At 46.7% G+C, this 21,698-nt stretch overlaps 2 gene segments (V, D, J or C); both read right to left on the reverse strand.

The window, feature by feature from the left end:
- Positions 1-278: 278 nt before the first annotated feature.
- LOC146358043 (T cell receptor beta variable 7-8-like) lies at positions 279-7,297 on the reverse strand. The segment is given in 3 exon segments: positions 279-1,415; positions 1,575-1,814; positions 7,066-7,297. Coding segments are annotated over 2 exon segments (444 nt in total).
- A 6,364-nt stretch (positions 7,298-13,661) lies between these two features.
- Positions 13,662-14,862, reverse strand: LOC146358044 (T cell receptor beta variable 29-1-like). The segment is given in 2 exon segments: positions 13,662-14,449; positions 14,627-14,862. Coding segments are annotated over 2 exon segments (441 nt in total).
- Positions 14,863-21,698: the final 6,836 nt, after the last annotated feature.

Below are 21,698 nucleotides of genomic sequence, written 5' to 3' on the forward strand. Positions count from 1 at the left end.
CTGAGTTTTTAAGGTCTGTGTACGGCTGCTGCCTTTTTACTTTGGTTTTTACTCTAGTTTTATTCTGTTTTAAACTATTCTTGTTTTTTTATTGTGTTTTATTATGTTGTTGTATTTTATGGTTTCAACTCTTGTTCTGTGAATCACCTAGATAACTTTGGCAATTGGGCCATTTAGAAATGTAATAAATCAACAAATCAATTTTGAAAGGGAATTTCTCTCTCAACCCCACCTCATGGGAAGTACGGCATGATTGCAGAGCCTCCACTTGTATTATTGGGATTTTCAGAAGGTTTTATTAAGTTCTGTATTTCTTGAATTTGGCAGAGAAAATCCAAAGTGCTTTTCTTTTCTTTTCTTCTTTTTTCCTAGAGCTGGGCTGAAGGGAGCTCTTGACAATAGGACTCAGAAACTCTCCAAGCAGCTGGACAGACTAGGGTGTGTCAGGAGCTTCAACCTGACTGGTGGTATCCTATCAGTAATACTTTGGGGGAGGGGGAACCCTCATAAAGAAGGGGGGCCACTAGGAAGAGAAAGTCACCTCCCTCCCAGATCCATAACAGGAAGGCTGGCACTGCATTTTCCAGGCTATGAAAGGCAGCATTTGTTTTTGGTATTTGGGGCCTTCAACACTCCTGTTATAAAGGCACAAGCATCCACACAGGAAAAAGGTGGTAAATCCAAGAGGGAGGGAAGAGCAGCAGCACAGAGGGAAAGAAATAGGGAGTGGAGATGTCCGTCGCAGCGAGACAGAAATAGGATCAATAAGGACTGCATGAAGTGAGGAGTTTTTTGGAAGGGAGGAGTAGACTCTTGTGGCTCTCACTCCTGTGAAGACAGACAGGATGTGAATCTCATTGTTAGCATGCTTGTCCACCCGGCTATGTAGATGCCGAGAGAGCCTCTGCCTCCCACCGGCGTGGTGTGTGTGGGGTAGGGGTGGTGTTTGAACAGAGCTGGCTAATGTGTCCCAAATGTTACCTGCTGCTGCAGAGTGATGCTGCTTAAGGGCTTTGCTGAGAGCAGGTGCACACATGGAGAAGCACATTACTGTCTGGCAGACAGTTTTGTACCACCTCCTATCCCTGCTAGAATCACTGTGTCCTTTGCAGCACACAGATACAGCCCTGTGTCCTCGGGCTGGAGCTTGTTCAGGCGCAAAGACGTTGTCCTGCCATCCCGGGTGCCACCCAGCCGGTCCTTCAGCTTGCTTTCTGTCTTTTGCAAGACATTTTCATAGGTACTGAAAGTCCCAATGGGCTGGAGCTCTGTCTGTCCAGGGAGCTGGCGGTACCAATAGAAATAATAGTTGTCTTGGTTGACAGTGCAGTTCAGCGCCAGGACCTCATTCTGCCTTTTGCTTGGAAAGCGTGGTTCCTGACTCACTTTCACTCCAGAGTCACTGTCTGCTAGCCCTAAGAGCAGAAAAATGGTATTGTCACTGGAAAGAGAAGATCTCTGGTGACCGTGGATAAACTGAATCCAGGGGAGACAATAAGAGAGGGTACCAAGGGACATTTAAAATTTGGATGAGATCCAGTCCTGTCTCTGCCCTCATCTACGCGGACACTTACCACGCTGCAGGGCCAAGAGGGAGAAGAGCAGGTGTCTGAAGAACCCACGGTGGGACTGAGCCAGCGTGGCAGCCATCTCGGCCTGGAACCAACTGTAAGTGGGAGGGAAATGGATGTGCTTGTTTCCTTCTCTCTCTCAGTCCTATGTGTGTGTATCAGTGGCAGACTGTTTCGTGTGTATGTTTAGTTTCTTGTTGCTATTTGAAGGCAGCTTGGAACTAATCATGAGCAAAAAGTCATCTGTTAAAACAAGCAATGCACACCAGTTAATAAATGGCAAAAGTATATGATACATTTAAGAAATTATATATATTATTTTATTTATTTATTATAACATTTATAAACTGCTTCACATCGAGAGATCAGAGCAGTGTACAACAAATTAAACTACAAAATATAGACAATAAAAGCAGAAACATCAATAGGACAGTGGCTGGAATTTAGTCATTAGTCATGAAATGCTTGCCTGAAAAGAAAAATAACATAAGTGCATGCCTGATCTCATTTGGGAGAGCATTCCACTGGCTGGGAGCCACCATGCTAAAGGCCCTACTCCTGATGATTTCAAAGTGGATCTCTCAACCACATGGGACCACCAGGAGAGTCTCTTGTCAGTGATCAGGCAAGATGATAAGGCAGAACATATATTGTTATGATGTTACTTTTCTAGCTATATATTGCAAGTCAATATGTTTTAATAGTTTTATCGTGCAAACTCTTTTCTGTGAAATATATAAAGTACTTGATTTATATCTATGATATTTTCTTGAACTTACACAAACATATCCTGACTGCGATGCCGGTGTGGGTGTGCAGGAAGTGAAAATGCAGACAAACACTTCGGTAGATTGCACTGACATCTTATATGGGTTCAGAAGCCCCCTTATTAATGGGAGTGCCCAATCGGCAGAATGGAGGCCTTCCTGAGAGTCTGACTGATTGTTATCCCAGCACTGAAGGGCAGTGAAGCAGTAAATTTCAAAGTGCAGACATTCATCATGACAGCTCCCATAGCCATGCCCTCAAGGAGAGTGGAAATATTCAGGCAGCTGGGTTGATCCATATCAACAAACCTGTTCTAGCAGTTTCGATTTCTTCCAGAAGCAGGTTGTTTGTAAAGCTGTTGGGTTGTAACTGCTCATTCAAGACCAGGCCACCCCAAAACACTTTGCATTTACCATAGGGAGCAATATACTGCTGTTGGGAAAATGCATTTCCCCTCAGCTGCTGTGAGGATTAGAGCTACGTCAGAGGGAACAGGAGATTCTGGGTGGTGGTGGCAGCAGAGGATGTCAGCGTCCCTACTAATCAAAAAGTGCCAGCGCGGCGTCCCTGCGTGTGCTGGCTCCATGACACCGCTGTATGCAGGGCTTAGGCTCACAGCTGAACGGTTCCTTCCGTACTGGCACTCCCTGAAGTTTCCACCCTGCATTTTCATGTCGTGTGTGTGTGTGTGTGGGGGGGAGGAGTGTTGCCCTGGGACTGGGGAGCTGCAGGGAAGCAGCCAGGCAACCAAGGGCCACTGGGGCTGGCTGCACTTCCCAGGAATAACATCGAGGCAGGGGCAAAACCACCCTGGCCCATCCTCCGGCGAGAGAAGGAGCAGATGCAGGGAGCTCGCTTCTTTCTCCCTGCCAGAAAGAATATGTGGCCTTATCTGCATGTTGCCTTGGGACCAGTGGAGGCTGGTGGCTCTGATTTTGGTGGGATCATGATTACGCTCTGGGTTTTAGTCAGAACCAGCCAGAACTCTAAAGGAGCTATTTAAAGGGCTGAGCCCTAGGCCCAAAATTGGTTCAGCACCTTGGATAGCTCCATTAGAGTTGTGGCTAATTCTGACTGAAACCTGGAGTGGATTCACAGCCCCACCAGCCTCCACTGCCTGGGACTGCCAAAGCAAGGGGAAAGAGCACACTGGCCCCATCCCATGGCCAAAGGAATAGGAGCCACCAACTGCTGTCTAAGCAAGAAGACCAGCAAGGGAAGATCAGCCTGGCCCGAACTGCACATATGTGCCCGCTTATAACTTGCCACTTTGTTCTGACCTTGAAGAACTGATCACTTTCCCCTGCCTTTCCCCTCCACTCTGATTCCCTTGGACTTCTTGCCTTTTATGTTCCTTAACCTGGTGGCAGCCCCCCCCCCCATTTTAACGGATGTGAGGCACTTTCTTTGGAAGACAGAAACTGCTCGAAAAACGAGAAGAAAATACTGGAAATAAACATAAGCATCTGGCACAGGCCCAACGGGAAAGCGAAGCAAATACCAGGGGAGCGGGTGGTGGTCCCGGGGGGAGTGTATAGCAAGCCTGTGCTTCTTGGCCTTTGGAGCTTTAAAAAATAATTTCATAGAATTGCAGTTTGCGGCATACCTTGACTGAAGCTGTACGGCCGTTTCCTACTCTTCATAGCAATGAATGGATCATTTCAACCTGAACCCTTAAAGATAGAAGAGTTGGAATTTGCCTCTGCGAGGCTCTTTCCTTTTCCTTCTATTTACAGAAGCTGGATCTGTGATGTGTCTGAAACGTTTTTTGTGGCCAAATAAATCACACAAAAAACTTGGGGCTTGTTTCTGCTGTTCTGACATCCCCAGCCCCCACTTCCTCTACAGGCTGGTTTCACAAGATTTCTTCCATGTTTCCATTACAGTGTTTTCTAGAGGCACAGGCTGGCCTCTGATAAGCACGTCCTACCTCTTTCTCCAGTTGAATAGCTTCTCATTGGAAAGAGGGACAGCTGAAAGAAGATACTCAAAAAAGATAGGATGACGCTTTGCTGATTATTTAGGGAAGCGTTCCCCAACCTGGTGCCCTCCAGATGTTTTGGACCACAGTTCCCAGCATTCCTGACCATCGGCAATGCTGTCTGGGCTTGGTGGGAGCTGAACTCCAAAGCATCTGGACAGGCCAGGTTGGGAAAGGCTGATGCAGGGAGTCCTGACAAATTTCTAAGTAGCCATCATATTGTGTTTCCTGCTAAATGTTCCTCCCCACCCCCACCTCCATCCAAACACTCAGAGGATTTATGTGTTGTTGTTGTTTTAATTTGGCAACTACTCTCAAGTGACACCTATTTATAACCTTTCAGCAAAATAATTAATCTATTAAGTAGTGTTGCCAATTGATCAGGAAAGAAAACCTGGCTTGCTCTTGCGCTTTTTAGCAGCAGTCTGCAAAAATAAGCAAATGATGATTGTCACATCATGGAGAGAAGCATTTACTGCTAATGTTTGCAGACAGATCAAGATGTTATAATGTCACAGGAGCAAGGGCAGGGGCCAAAATTAGGTAAACTTACATTGCAATCAGAAGTGTGAGAGACCTTCTTAACTTCATAATTAAAAAAAAAAAGATGGGGAAGATTCAGTTACTGGCTGAAGGATATAAATACAATTAGGTAGGGTAGGTTCTGGTGACCTTCATAGAGTGGGCTGGTTCAGTTAACCATCAGAAGCTTGTGTCCAAAATAGGCATAGCTCAACATTTTAGTGTGACGTTAACCCTATGCAAGGGATGTGTACCTTTACCAGCTGGATGATAGATATTGGTATCTCTACATTAAAGAAAAAACCCGAAGTCCTACTATTGTGGAGCCTTTTCACATTTAACGCTGGCTCCCAGATGGAGATCATGTGATTGCTGAGACGGGAAGTTTTTAATTTTCAAGGTTCCATAGATCTCAATAAAACAGCACCATCTAGTGGCTGTTTAATAGTGCAACTGAATGTACACAGTAGGGAAAATCCAGGATATTTAAATACCTCATTATCTCCAGATCTTTTTAACATGGAATAACTGGGGAAATACCCCTTATGTGCCCTGGAGGGTGATGATGTTGTGAAAAGGACGCGCAAATGTCCATGAGTGACCCAGCACAAATGCATGATAAAAGCCTCATGTAATGGCACCCTACACAAATTCACCACTCCTAGTGGTGCCGACACGAGAGATCTGGATTCTGGGACCATGGGCTATACTTCTTGGAAGGTGGATTTTTGGCAAGGGATGAGTTGCACCTCACAAGGGCTGGGAAACAGGTGTTTGGCAACAGAATGAAGAACTTCATCAGGAGGGCTTTAAACGGAATTCTACGGGGGAGGGAGATGTAAAGTTGGAGGTAACAATGGATGAAGGCTTATACACCTCAACAGAGGGAACAGCTTTAACAGTGCCCAATAATAGTCTTCAGAAACATGTAGGAAAAAAGCCAGACTATAAAGCACATGGTCTTCAATGTCTATTTACTAATCCCCAGAGTATGGGAAACAAACAGAACAAACTTGAACCCTTAATACAGGAGGGAAATTATGACTTGATAGGTGTAACTGAGACTTGATGGGATGACTCCCATGACTGGAATACGGCAATTGAAGGATATAACTTTTTCAAAAAGAACAGGAGGAACAGAAAGGGAGGTGGGGTTGCACTATATGTTAAAAATACATATCTCTGAACAGAAATAAAGGAGGATGAGCTTAGTAGCCCCATTGAGAGCATCTGGGTTAAAATAAATGCAGCAAAGAATAAAAGGAACCTGGTGGCCAGAGTCTACTACTGGCCACCCAATCAAGGAAAAGACGAGGATGAAACTTTTGAAAAGCAAATGGCCAATGTTTCAAGGAAGCATTATGTAGTAGTAATGGGGGACTTCAATTTCCCTGATATTTGTTTGGAGACAAATTCTGCAAAACATGCCCCCTCCAAGAAATTCCTGGCTTCTGTTGCTGATAACTTCCTTCTACAGAAAGTGGAGGAAGGAACTAGAGGATCAGCTATCCTTGACTTTATCAACAGAGATGACTTAGTGGCTAAAATAGCAGTTGTGGGAACTCTGGGGGAAAGTGACCATGTTATACTTGAGTTCTTGGTTCTAAAGGAAGCAAAAGTCGAGTGTAGCCAAACATGTACCCTGGATTTTAGGAAAGTGAATTTTAATAAACTCAGAACAATGATCAGTAAGGTCCCATGGCAAGCAACTCTAACGAGAAAAGGAGTCCAAGATGGGTGGGAGTTTTTAAAAAAGGATATTCTAAAGGCACAATTACAAACAATTCCAACAAGAAGAAAAGGTGGAAGACAAAAGAAGAAGCCAATGTAGCTTCACAAAAAGCTTAGAGATGACCTGATAACAAAAAAGGACACATACAGGAAGTGGAAGGAAGGCCAAGCTACAAAGGAAGAGTACAGGCAGGTAGCACAGAATTTCAGGGATGGCGGCAGGAAGGCGAAAGCTGAGAACGAGCTGAGGTAAGCGAGGGATGCTAAAAGAAACAAAAAGGCTTTCTTCCGATACGTGCATAGTAGGGCTGTGCAGGGACCCCTGGATCCGACTTAGAAGCCACAAAGCGGCTTCCGAGGTGGACCTGATTCGGCTTGGGCAGATTAGGGCCCCCCTGACCTGCCTTGGCCCCGAACCCGAAGCAGGGTTCGGATAATGAACCCCGCTTTGGGTCCCCTCCGATGCCCCCACGCAACTCCCCAGCTCCTTACCTGGGCTGCCTCCTTCTCTGCTTTCACTGCCTGCTGCTGCCACTGCCATTTCCTGAGGCCTGGACGGGCGGCGACTCGTCTTCTTGCAGGGAGTTGCCATTTTTAAAATGACAACCTCCTGGAAGTTCCAGGAAGTTGCCATTTTAAAAATGGTGACTCCCTGCAAGAAGAGTCACTACACGTCCAGCCTTCAGGAGCTGGTGGCAGCAGTGCGTTGCTCCCGCTTCTGCCGCTGCTGCCGTCCCCTACCCGCCGCCAGCTCCTGAGGCCTGGACGCACAGCAACTCTTCCTGCAGGCCTCAGAAGATGGTGGCGGTAGTGGGCAGCAGTGGAGAAGGCAGCGGTGGCGGTGACAGAGAAGGCGGCTCAGGTAAGGACCTGGAGGCACCAGGGGGGCTGGGTCAGGGGCTGAAGCTCCAAAGTGCACTGAGTGCTTCAGAGAGCCCCCAACCCACTCTGGGTCGCTTTGTGTACCCTCCGCTTCACCTCAGAAGGGGCACAAAGTGACCCAAAGCAGCCCGCGTCAACTCGGGGTTCGGGCCTCAGGCCGAAGCGGTGCACAGCCCTAGTGCATAGTAAAAGACAGAGGAAAGAAATGGTGGTTCAGCTATTCAATGAGGATGGTAAAATGATAACAGAAGACAAAGAAAAACTAAAAGTGATTAATTCCTACGTCAGCTCAGTCTTCTCCCGAAAGAGGGTCTATGACCCCACCTGGCAAAGGCAAAGTAGAGGATGAAGGGGCAGGATTGCAGCCTGAGATTTATTTATTTATTAATTAAATTTCTTAATCACCCGTCTGGCTGGTCATCCGGCCACTCTGGGTGATGTACAATAATACAACAGTTTAAAACAATAAAATCCACATTAAAACATTGTATTTCTAAAAATACCCTAACCCACCTCAAATGCCTGCTTGAACAACAACATTTTTAATGCATGGCAGAAGCTCATTAAAGAGGGGGCATGGCAGAGTTCCCTAGGGAGGGAGTTCCACAGAGTGGGGGCCACCACAGAGAAGGCCCTCTCCCTCGTCCTCACCAGCCTAACTGTCCTGACTGATGGGACAGGCCATCCAAGGCAGATCTTGTTGAGCGGCCTGTCTGGTGTTGCTGGAGGCACTCCTTGAGATAGGCTGGGCCGGAACCATATAGGGTTTTAAAGGTCGAAACCAACACCTTGCATTTGGCCCGGAACACAACTGGTAACCAGTGCAACTCCTTCAGCAACGGAGTGATATGATCATGCCAGCGACTGCCTTTAATCAGGTGAGCCGCCGTATTCTGCACCAGCTGCAACTTCCAAACCATCTTCAAGGGTAACCCCACATAGAGCACATTACAGTAGCCTAGACGAGAGGAGACGAGGGCATGTACTACTGATGGGAGCAGATGGTCGGGAAGGTAGGGGCGCGGCCGCTGTATCAGATGGAGTTGGTACAGTGCTGTCCGGCTCACAGCTTACACCTGAGCCTCCATGGACAGCTAGGACTCTAAAATGACCCCCAGGCTGTGGACCTGGTCTTTCAAGGGTAGCTGTATCCCATTCAACACCAGGTCAACACCCCCAGCCTCCTCTTGTCTCCCACCAAAAGTACCTCGGTCTTGTCAGGGTTCAGCTTCAGCTTATTCCTCCCCATCCAGCCACTCACCGTCTCCAGACATTTGGACAGGGATTCCACAGCCAACCTTGGTGAAGATTTGAATGAGAGGTAGAGCTGCGTGTCATCCGCATATTGATGACACCACACCCCAAACCTCCTGATGATAGCCCCCAGCGGCTTCACATAGATGTTAACTAGCATCAGGGAGAGGATGAACCCTGTGACACCCCACAAGTGAGTGGCCACGGGTCCGACACCTCCTCTCCCAGTGCTACCCTCTAGTACCTGCTGGAGAGGAAGGACCAAAACCACCATAATACGATGTCTCCAATGCCCAACCCCTTCAAGCGGTCCAGGAGGATATCGTGGTCAATGGTATCAAAAGCCACTGAGAGGTCGAGGGGAACAATGAAGAAGCATTCACCCCTATCTAAAGCCCTCCTCATATCATCCACCAAGGCGACCAAGGTCGTTTCTGTCCCATGCCCAGGACTGTAGCCCGATTGAAATGGGTCTAGATAATCAGCTTCTTCCAAGTGTGCCTTCAACTGCATTGCCACCACCCGCTCAATCACTTTGCCCCCAAATGGCAGATTTGAAACTGGGCGAAAGTTGTTCAAAGCTTGAGGATCCAAGGAGGGCTTTTTAAAGAGTGATCATAACACTGCCTCCTTGAGGGCTGATGGCATCACTCCCTCCTCAAGGGAGGTGCTCACCACTGCCCTGATCCCCTCACCCAATCTTTCTCTGCAGCTCATAATGAGCCAAGATGGGCAAGGATCAAGTAAGCAGGTAGTTGGCTTTACAGATGAAAGCACCTTGTCCACTTCATCAGAAGGAAGAAGCTGGAATCAATCCCACAAAACCGGTTTGCCACAGGCCGCCTCTCGCTCGCTCACTGTATCCACAGCGCACGGAATAACAGTCCTGATCCAATCAATTGTATCCAAAAAGTGCCTTGCCAAGGCCTCACAGGAGGCCTTAGAATGCTCCAGCAGTTCCAGAGCAACTGGACTGACCAGGCTCCGGATCACTTGGAACAGCCTCCTGGGACAGCACTCTGCGGACGTGATAGAGGCTGCATAATATTTCCTTTTTTTCTGCCTTGTGCCTTCACCGCCACGTGATAGGCTGAAGATACAGCTCTAGCCCATGTCTGATTGTCTTTGGAGCGAGACTTCTGCCACCGGCACTCTAGCTGTCTCACCTCCTGTTTCAGGGCTTGTAACCATGGATTGAACCATGGTGCAGTTCAAACCCTGTTCAGGGGGAGAGGGCTTTTCGGAGCCACCTGATCTAATGCCCCGGTGATTGTGGCATTCCAGCCACTGCAAGAGTCTCTGAGTGGCCGTTGGCGTGCTCCAGAAAATCCCCAAGCATGTTCAGGAGTCCATTTGGATCCATAAGATGCCTGGGGTGGACCATTTTAATGGGTCCTCCACCCCTGCAGAGGGGTTGTGGAACTGAGAAGTCCAACATCACCAGATAGGGGACTGTACACACACATCAGAGACCACCTCAAGCACCTGGCCAGCGAGTCAGTCATGCAGCAGCGTGGGCGGTACACGAGCAGAGTCCCCGGACTGCCCTTCAGGCCCAACCTCCAATACATGCACGCAGCAACTTTGGTCTCCCAGGGTCTGGTGAAGACGAAGGACTCCCGATAGATAACAGCCACTCCCCCTCCCTGATCCCCAGCCCTCAGCTGCTGTGCATACGAAAATCTGGCTGGGCACATGGCTGCAAGAGCTGGAGCAGAGGCCTCAGCCAGCCAGGTCTCCGTAATACATGCCAGTTCTGCACCCTCATCCCAGATCATGTCATGGATGACGGATGTTTTCTGGGTAACAGACCTAGCATTGCAGAGCAGCAGACAAAGGCCAGAAGATGGAGATTGATAGGCACATGGTCAAGGAATACCTAATTACTTTGACTGAGTTCACATCTCCAGGGCCAGGTGAACTGCATCCTAGGGTAATAAAGGAACTGGCAGAAGAACTCCCAGAACCGCTGTCTATTCTCTTTGAGAAATCATGGAGGACGGGGGAAGTGCCAGATGACTGGAGGAGGGCTAATGTTGTCCCTATCTTCAAAAAGGGCAAAAAGGAGGAACCTGGGAATGACAGACCAGTCAGTCTGACATCAATCCCTGGAGAAATTCTGGAGCAGATGATAAAGCAATCCATCTGGAAGCACCTCGAAAACAATGCAGGGATTACTCAAAGCCAACATGGATTTGTCAAGAACAAATCCTGCCAGACTAATCTGATCTCATTTTTTGATCAGGTAACCTCCCTTGTGGACTGGGGGAATGCTGTGGACACAATTTATCTCGAATTAGGCAAAGCTTTCGACAAAGTGCCCCATGATATCCTGATGAGCAAACTAGCTCAAAGTGGGCTAGATGAAACAACGATCCAGTGGATCCACAGTTGGCTGCAGAATCAGACTCAAAGAGTGCTTATCAATGGGATCTTCTCAAACTGGGGAGAGGTAACGAGCAGGGTACTGCAGGGTTCAGTCTTGGGCCCAGTGCTCTTCAACATTTTTATTAATGACTTGGAGGAGGAGGTGCAGGGAATGCTTATCAGATTTGCAGATGATATAAAATTGGGTGGGATAGCTAATACCCTGGAAGACAGGAACAGAATTCAAAGTGATCTGGATAGGCTGGAGCTCTGGGAGAAAACCACAGAATGAAATTTAATAGGGATAAATGCCAAGTTCTGCACCTAGGAAAAAAAACACACAAATGCGTAGTTACAAGATGGGGTATACTTGACTCAATAATACTACAAGTGAGAAGGATCTTGGAATTGTTGTAGATCACAGGCTGAATATGAGCCAACAATGTGATGTGGCTGCAAAAAAGGCAAATGCTATTTCGGGCTGCATTAATAGAAGTATAGTTTCCAAATCCTGTGAAGTACTAGTTCCCCTCTACTCAGCACTGGCTAGGCCTCATCTGGAGTACTGTGTCCAATTCTGGGCACCACACTTTAAGATGGATGCAGACAAACTGGAAAAGGTTCAGAGGAGGGCAACGAAGATGATCAGGGGACTGGAAACAAAGCCTTATGAGGAGAGACTGAAAGAACTGGGCATGTTTAGCCTTGAGGAGAGAAGACTGAGGGAGATACGATAGCGCTCTTCAAGTACTTGAAAGGTTGTCACAGAGAGGAAGGCCAGGATCTCTTTTCGATCATCCCAGAGTGCAGGACACCGAATAATGGGCTCAAGTTACAGGAAGCCAGATTCTGGCTGAACATCAGGAAAAACGTCCTGACTTTTAGAGCAATATGACAGTGGAACCAATTACCTAGGGAGGTGGTGGGCTCTCCCACATTCAAGGCGAGGCTGGACAGCCACTTGTCAGGGATGCTTTGACTTGGATTCCTGCATTGAGCAGGGGGTTGGATTTGATGGTCCTATAGGCCCCTTCCAACCCTAGTATTCTATGATTCTATGAGGTGAAGCATTTCTCAGCATGGAGTGGTGGGAAAAAGGCTTCATCTATTGAATTTTTGCCTGGAATGCAGACAGAATGCAGCCCATGGGCTGAATATTCATTCAAGACCTCCTTCTCTTCTCCACCAGAGTGAACAGTTTTTCAGTGTTGGTGTGAGGCTCTCACCTCCTGAAGCAGTCTGCATGCAGTTATTGCTATTCTTAAGAGTCAGGAGATCCGGGTTCTAGACCCCATTCTATAGCTTGGGGAAATACCTTCCACCTTCATACATAATGACCAATCCCATCTAACCCTGAGAACATGGGGCAGAACAAAAACAGGGTAAAAGAGAAGGACACCGTGTGTTACACTGGTTGTTTGTACTGCTTCACTGCTGACACCCTGCCACATCTAATTTTCATTGATACACCTATCCTCCATGATACACTAGCCTAGCAATAGAGCCAAGTAACTTTGGTTTATTACATTCTGGATTCTCTTTCTTTCTTTCTTTCTTTCCACCTAACTGTGGGAAGTTATTTAACAATGTGGTTACCATATTTCCCCCTCCCTCTGCTGAAACTGAGGATCAAATATCTGTGACTTTAGAAAGAATAAGGAAAGAGGTATGATCTATGAAAGTGCTTGCAAATATAAGATGGCAATTAGGACGTAAAAGAAAATGCTGCAGTGTGCGGAGTGCTCCTTTTCAGGGGGTGGCCACCCATCCCTTCTTCCAGAATACTCCATCTCATTCCCCCTCTCTCTGATTTTCTGTTGCCACCACCTAAACAGACACTCAGCGTCCTGTGACCATTGACATCAGTCCTCACTGGACTATTGGATGTGTGTGTGTGTGTTTCACCTTGGGATTTTTCCCTATATATTTTTTGTTCTTCTGCAAACCTTGTGGCTCACCAGAGTTGCAACTGCTGTTGGACAGGCAAGAATTCAGCCGGGGAAGTCTTCTCCTTCACTGAATTTTCAGACTAGAAAAGGCACCAGTTAATTAGCGGCTGAGCAAGCAGTTGTTAAAAGCACAGAAGCCCTCTCAGGAAAAAGGTGGCAAATCTTGGAAGCAAGAGGAAGCAGCATTATTATAACTCCTCCAAGATTCAGACAGAGGGAGAAAAGAAGGAACCAAAGAGGTCAGTTGTAGGAAGAAAAGGGGAGAGAGAGGGAGGGAGAGAGGGAGATGCAATTTGAATAGAGCTGGCTGATGGATACTGAGTGAACATGCTGGGTGGTTTGCAAGGGATGAAGTGGTGCTGCTCATGTACAGGGAGCATGTGTTTATCAGCAGACTGTTGTTTGACAGTCAGTTTTGCACCAGCTCCTGTTCCTGCTAGAATCACTGTGTTTAGACTTGCTGTTGGCATGGTGTGTGTGTGAGTAGTAGTAGTAGTAGCAGCAGTAGCAGTAGTAGTGTTGGTGTTGGCATGCTGTGTGTGTGTGTGTGTGTGTGTGTGGCAGGGGTAGTGGTGTTTGAACAGAGCTGGTTAATATGCCCTAAGTTTAGACTAAATCTAACCAAAACAAAGACCCACTGTACATACACAATATATTTACTTAACATATAACCAAGAGTGAATACACAAATTACACACACAAACACACACACACAGTTTCATTCACACAAAAGCAAGCATGCACAACAGAGAACTATATTTCAGACTCCCATCACAGCTAGAGTGTATCAGTGAAATTCTGTTTGAGTCTTTATCAAGTCACTATGAAAAAGAACATCTATTCCCACTCTAGTCCTCCAGATGTGTTGGACTAGAACTCCCGTCACCTCATCCAGCATATTAGTCATGCTGGCTGGGGGATGCTGGGCATTGTAGTCTAACAGAACTGGAAGGCATCAGGTGGGGGAAGGCTGGTGTATACAATGGCTAGCCTGCAAACGCAGAGTGAAGTGGCCTGCATGCAATGCTGAGAGCAGGTATGCTGAAAGCAGGCACGTCATTATTTGGAAGTCAGTTCTTTGCCAGATGCTGTCCTTGCAACAATCACTGTGTCCTTGGCAGCACACAAATACAGCCCTGTGTCCTCGGATTGGAGGTTCTTCAGCTCCAAAGCTGTTCTGCCATTCCGGTTGCCACTCAGCTGCCTGTCCTTCAGCTTGCCTTCTGGCTTCTCAAAGCCCTCTCCGAAAGCATTGTAAGTCCCAATGGGCTGGAGCTCTGTCTGTCCAGGGAGCTGGCGGTACCAAGAGAAATTGTAGTTGTCTTGGTTGACAGTGCAGTTCAGCGCCAGGACCTCATTCTGCCTTTTGCTTGGAAAGCGTGGTTCCTGACTCACTTTCACTCCAGAGTCACTGTCTGCTAGCCCTAAGAGCAGAAAAATGGTATTGTCAACTGGAAAGAGAAGATCTCCGGTGACCGTGGATAAACTGAATCCAGGGGAGACAATGAGAGAGGGTACCAGTTGGCCCTATATTAGAAGGGGCATCCAAAACTTGGATGAGATCCTATTCTGCCTCCGTACTCATCTACGCAGACACTTACCACGCTGCAGGACTAAGAGGGAGAAGAGCAGGTGTCTGAAGAACCCACGGTGGGGCTGAGCCAGCGCGGCAGCCATCTCGGCCTGGAACCAACTGCAAGTGGGAGGGAAACGGATGCTGCTTGTTTACTTCTCTCTCTCTGTCCCTCTCCCTTTCCTTCTCCCTCTCCTTTGTGTGTATACCAATGGCAGGGTGCTTCATGAGTATGTTTAGTTTCTAGTTTCCATTCTAATGCAACTTTGAACAAAAGATGAACAAAAAGTCATCCGTTAAAATGAGGAATGTGCACAGCAATTAATAAATCGTAAAACTATCTTTATATATTTCAGGAATTATAGATGGTCAAAATGTTACCCCCCCCCCCACTGTCTAATTCTAAGTCAGCCTGTTTTAACAATGAAGCTAACTCTTCTTCAGGAAATATATGAAGTATTCAAGTTGATTTAAGTCCATTACATTTTCCTGAATTTATATCAGTTCATCGTGACTGGGTGCGGGATGCAATGCAGACAAAGTAAAAATGCAGACAAACGCTCTGGTAGGTTGTACTGATATCCAAGATGAGTCCAGGAAGCGCCTTATTAATGGTATAGCCTAACCAGCATAAAAAAGGCTTTCCTGAGGGTCTGACTGATTGTTACGCCAAGGCTTAGGCTCACAGTTGAACGGGGTTCCTTCTGTACTGGCACTCCCTGAAGTTTCCACCCTGCATTTTCACATTGTGTGTGTGTGTGTGGGGGGAGAGTGTTGCCCTGGGACTGGGGAGCTGAAGGGAAGCAGCCAGGCAACCAAGGGCCACTGGGGCTGGGTGCACTTCCCAGGAATAACATCAAGGCAAGGGCAAAACCACCCTGGCCCATCCTCCGGCGAGAGAAGGAGCAGATGTAGGGAGCTCGCTTCTTTCTCCCTGCCAGAAAGAATATGTGGCCCTACCTGCATGTTGCCCTGGGACTGCTGAAGCAAGGGGAAAGAGCATGCTGGCCCCATCCCATGGCCAAAGGAACAGGAGCCACCAACTGCTGTCTAAGCAAGAAGACCAGCAAGGGAAGATCAGCCTGGCCCGAACTGCACATATGTGCCTGCTTATAACTTGCCACTTTGTTCTGACCTTGAAGAACTGATCACTTTCCCCTGCCTTTCCCCTCCACTCTGATTCCCTTGGACTTCTTGCCTTTTACGTTCCTGAACCTGGTGGCAGCCCCCCCCCCCATTTTAATGGATGTGAGGCACTTTCTTTGGAAGACAGAAACTGCCCGAAAAGTGAGACAAAAATACTGTAAATAAACCATAAGCATCTGGCACAGGCCCAATGGGAAAGCGAAGCAAATACCAGGGGAGCGGGTGGTGGTCCCGGGGGGAGTGTAAAGCAAGCCTGTGCTTCTTGGCCTTTGGAGCTTTAAAAAATAATTTCATAGAACTGCAGTTTGCGGCATACCTTGACTGAAGCTGTACGGCCATTTCCCACTCTTCATAGCAACAAATGGACCATTCCAACATCGCATATGCCAATGACTTTAGCATATGGTCAGCTGGCATTTTGCTCCCACTCCCCTTTGCATGTGATGGCAATTTATCACCACGATTAAAGCAAATCTTGACTCTCTCCTCTCACTTAGGCTGCCATGTACTCTGTATACAGCAACATATGCCCAAGCACTTCAACCATTAAAACCAAGTCTCGTGTAGTTCCAAGTTAATCTCAAGCTTCTGGGTGTTTCCTTACAACTTTGGGGTGGGATGGACAAAATCTAGAGACCAGCACTTTCAAAATGGTGGGGAAAGTGAAACCCAGGGTGGGGAGAAGGTATACAATCCATCCTGGACTTGTAGCTGTGCTGAAGGAGGCATAAACACACACACACAAACAGCAGGGCATTGGCAGCATGTGTTTTCTTTGGATGTTCACTTGTCTGCTTAAACTTAGCTGAAGATTTGGGCCTCTGTCTCATGTTCAAACAGGTTTGGGTAAGTCAAGAAGAGATCCAGACTGCCATGGGCCTTAAAAAGGGGGGTGGGATTCTATCTCCCCTTGCTCTGTCCCAGTGTTGAAACATGATTTCAAGGCAGCAAGATATTTAGGTTTTCAAAAACCGACACAATGACAACTACATGTTTGTATATATTTTATAAAGCAAGTGCAAATTTGAGTATGTCTGTTGGGAGGCTCCTCCCCTCCTCTTTTGTCAGAGCATCCTTTCCCAACCTGTTACCTTCCAGATGTGTTAGAGTGCAATTCACATCATTCCCAGCCAAAATTCAACTGGGGAAGCTCTCCCCTTCGCTTTATTTCCACACTAGAAAAGGCACCAGCTGGTCATCTGCTGATCATATCGCAGCTGTGAAAGGTGCAGAAGCACTGTCAGGGAAAAAGCAGCAAACCTTGGAGGCAAGAGGAAGCAGCATTATTATGACTCTTCTGGGATTGATTAAGACATAATATAAGACTTTAAAAGTTTAAAAGCAGCATGTACAACCAAGTAAAAGCCAACAGCAGTTACAGCCCAGGGAAAGCCCAGGTGAAAAGATGCGTTTTCAAGAGGCATTTGAAAGATGCCACATTTTCTGCCCCCCAAACTGCATGGGGGAAAGTTTTCCAGAGGGTGGGTACTGCTACCGAGAAGGCCCGCTGTCAGGGTTCTTCATGGTGACATTGCTTTCATTTTGGAATGACCAGCAAGACCTCCTCTGATGATCTTAGATGTCGTCCGGGTATGTATAAGGGAAGGCGGTCTGCTAGGTATCCTGGTCCCAAGTTGTTTAGGGCTTTATATGATAATAACATAACCTTGTACGTGGCTTGGTAGCTAATAGGCAGCCAGTGCCGTTCTTTTAACACAGGTGTTATGTGAGCATGGCTGGGTGTTCACGTGAGCACCTTAGCTGCTGCATTCTGCACTAGCTGCAGCTTCCGAACCACACACAGGGGCAGCCCCACATAGAGCGCATTGCAGTAGTCTAATTGTGAAGATTCAGACAGAGGGGAGAAGAAGGGACTGAAGAAGTCTGTTGCAGCAAAGAGAGAGAGAGGAAGGAAGGAAGGAAGGAAAGCTATTTGAACAGGGCTGGCTTGTGGGCATTGATGGCTTGCTTCCAAGTGATGGGAAATGCTGCTGCTGTACAGGGAGCATGTGTTTAGCAGCAGCACACAGAGAAGCATATTATTGTCAAGCAGCCAGTTTTGCACCAGCTCCTGGTCCTGCTAGAATCACTGTGGCCTTTGCAGAGCATAGGTACAACCCTGTGTCACTGGACTGGAGGCTTGCAAGGTTCACATATGTGGTCTTGTCATTCCGTTTGCCACTCAGACGTTTTTCCAGCTCACCTTCGGCATTCTTGACCAAGTTCTCTTCGTAGAGTTCGAAAGTCCCTAAGTGCCTTAGCTCTGTCTGCCCATGGAGTTGGCGGTACCAATGGATATAATAGTCGTCTCTGTTGACAGAGCAGTTCAGTTCCAGGGTCTCACTCTGCTGTTTGCCAGCAAATGGTGGATGCTGAGTCACAATTACCCTGGAGTTGCTGCCCGCATCAGCTGAGGAAAGAGAAATGGCATTCTATCAGCTAGGGAATGTAAGATCTCCAGTGACAATAGGTGAGTCAAAGGGTGGCAATGAAAGGGGTACCATTTGACTCTGTACTGGAAGGGGCATTTAAATATTGGATGAGACCGAAATCCTCCCCTGCCCTCATATACCCAGAAACGTACCACACTGCAGGGCCAGGAGGGAGAAGAACAAGTGTCGGAAGAACCCACGGTGGGACTGAGCCAGCATGGCAGCCATCTCGGCCTGGAACCAACTGCAAGTGGGAGGGAAACAGATGCTGCTTGTTTCCTTCTCTCTCTCTCTCTCTCTCTCTCTCTCCCCCCCCCCCTCTGTGTGTGATTAAGGAAACAATAGCAAGGTGTTTTGCATGTATACTTAGTGTGTAGTTTTCATCATACAGCAGTTTGGTGCAAACAATGAATTAACAATGTTTGCCATTTTTCTAAAATAGTAAGATTATTTTTAATACATGTGGTCAAAGTGTATACCATACTTTCAATATAAATATATTTTCCTAGGGCAGCTACTAAAGTAGTAGGAATCAAGAGAAGTACAATAAAATGGGGTGGGGGGACCCAGTAATTTAAAACATATAAACTAAAGCAGAAGCAATCCATAGAAACAGACAGTAAAATCAAAACGTCTCCTACAAAATGCTAACAATAGCAATGTTGAAAAGCCTGAGGAAACAGGACTGTTTTTGCTTGCATCTAAATGACAGGAGGATCCGGGGGGGGGGGGGCCTCCCTTGGAGACTATTTCAAAGGCAAGGAACCATCCCTAAAAACACTCCCTCCCTGGTGACCACCCACTGCACTTCAGGTAATGGGGGCACCCAGAAAAAGGCCTTGGATGACAACCGTAGTAAGTCTCATGTCTTTCCTTGGATTAATGCTTCCTCGTGAATGTCCAGAGATCCCTGCCCCATCATTCTGGCCAAAGGTGGAGAAGCTGGCCAATGGGCAGCTCACATCAATGCAGAGAAAGATGGACAAGCTGGGCAACAGGGGAACAACAAAACATCATAGATAAGGCTGCAGTTTACCTTTATTGTAGTAATTTCTTCTCGCTCCATCAGACTTTGTTTCCCAAGCTTGAATGGATGTGTCTGAGAGCATCTCTACACCAGCCTAAAATCCCACATTTAAAACAGGGCTTTCTGCTTCCATTTTAAATGCAGGATCACAACGGACTCCCTTTACACGTGCCTGCTTCCCCCCTCCTTCTCCCCCTTATCTGGGTCTTCCATATGTTTCATTATACAGCCACTAGATGGCGCTGTGGTCTAGGACATCTTATTGCAGCTCTTCCCTTTGCACAAGGGAATTCAAGTGGAACTCAGATGCTGTAATTTGATCACTCATTATCTCTGATCTTTTAAAAAACGGAATAAAGGTCATTTAGTGTGGGAGATGCCCTGGAGGTTGACGATGTCATCAAAAAGACTGGCAAACATCTGTGAGTAACCAATCTCAATAGCAGGATAAAAGCTCTGTGTGGAGAAGCCCTGACACTCACCGGATCAAGACAGATTAAGGACAGATCCCACTTAGTGATAGATTTACAATGCTTTATTGAGTGCTTTGAGCTTCAAGAATTAAAGTATGGGTAGTGGTCCCTGAAATTTTTTTCTCAAGCCAGACAACACAAAGTTGGTATTAAATAATATATATTTATTGCTCAAACGGTCTAAGAGAATAACAAGCTTTAGCTAAGATGATGCAGATTGCAAACATCCCTAAATACACACAAGTTATGATAATTAAAATTATAATGAAAATAGTCAGCATATTGTTAACATAGTAAAACCTAGGTTCCTTTCAATCTAACAGTCAAAGTTTCATAATTACCTAATTGGAAGGCATGGTGGCCGAAGCCAGCCTTAGCACGGATGATGGGTGTCTCGTTCTCTCTCTGCTGAGCAAATCTAACCCTGCTCTATCATAACCCCTATGATGTCAATGACCTCACCCTTAGTTTCAGACCTGGTCATACCAGCATTCCCATTGTTCCCAATGCAGCCGGGTCTTCCATCCACACCAGCAACACCTAGATAAGGGCTTTCTTGGTAAGCGAAGCAGCTTTCTCTACTTGACCAACCCATACGTTCCTTCATTTCTAAGAAGGCAATCCATTACTCATAGTTATCTCACAACACTCTCATAGAACTAGTCATGTCTACAAAATACAATAAATTCTTTTAAACTCTCCACACTATAAGGCATACTCCACTGCACATCCTTATATCAAGACTGCCTCTCGTGTGTGCACGTGCGCGTGTGTGCACGTGCGCGTATGTGCACACATGCGCATGTATTTAACACCTGTGATTGCATATTGGATTTTTGGTATGGATCAACACAGCTGCCTGAATTTTTGGGCTCTCCAAAAGTGAGTGGAGAAAGTGTAATGCCACCCTTAAAACAGAAGGTATTCCGCCCTGTTTTATCCCATTTGAGAGTAAGAACCCGACTTTAGGGCAGTGTGTACCTGTTGGGAGTGTCTCTCCATTGCAGAGAATTTTCCCCTGCAAGGCTCAGGCCCTGGCTTCCATTGACAGACTTTGGATCTGTGATGTTTCTAAAATGTCTTTGCAGTAAAAAAAAACCAGCCCCCACTTCCTGTGCCCTGTGGTTTCGCATGTTTCCACAGTACAAGGAGATGAACGTTTCCTCCAAGGTGCAATTATAATTCCATAGTGGCATGGTGCTTGGTAAGCATGGTGACTTTACAAGCTGCATGAAACTTCATCAGGTGAATCATTTCCTAGTATGGAATGGTGGGGGAAAGGCTATACCTGTTGAATTTTTGCCTGCAATTCAACTGTCAGGCACAGGAACCCTGCCCTTAATTGTGATACAAGGAATAGGCTGGGTTCACACAACATGCAAACCCACACTCAGTGATTGTGTGCAGGTTGTTATTGAACCATGCGTTGTCTGTTAAACCATGAGTTAGCATGTTGTCCGAAACCAGGACATTTTCCACAGGTAAGTTTGTTAACCATGCAGTGTGGCTTGTTAATCACACTGAACAATCCAACAACAAACCATGGGTTCTCAAAGTGGCTTGTTCAAGAAAAAAGGATTCGCATGCTGTGTGAACCCAGCCACTCTGTGTCTAATGGAAGAACCAACACATGGCAACCCTTGAGGCTGCGGAGTGGTAGAAAGAAGGCAGTTCAAGTATGCTTTAACTTGTCCTTGACCATGGGTATGCCAAGATGTTCATTTTTTCCACCTTCAGAGGGTCAGCTCCAGTCCTTTGTGCTTTCATTCTCATTGCATATGGCAATATGAGTAGAGTGTAATGTCACAACACCAAGGTGTATAGTTTATCACAATTGGGTAAACCCTGCTGTCCAAGTGTTTAAGTTGTCTCCAACACTTACAGGACATCAGTGCAGCTTGGACTCCTGAGTTTTCTGTCTCTGTTATATTATCAAGTTCACATGATACTAATGTAGAACATTGTAGAGCCCCAGATCCAGCCCTAGGTTTCTCCAGAATGAGATTGGTGTGTTTAGCATGA

This window comes from Heloderma suspectum, chromosome 1, assembly GCF_057233095.1.
Source record: "Heloderma suspectum isolate Gila_16-S chromosome 1, 16-S_ref, whole genome shotgun sequence".
In the NCBI taxonomy this organism is placed as follows: domain Eukaryota; kingdom Metazoa; phylum Chordata; class Lepidosauria; order Squamata; family Helodermatidae; genus Heloderma; species Heloderma suspectum.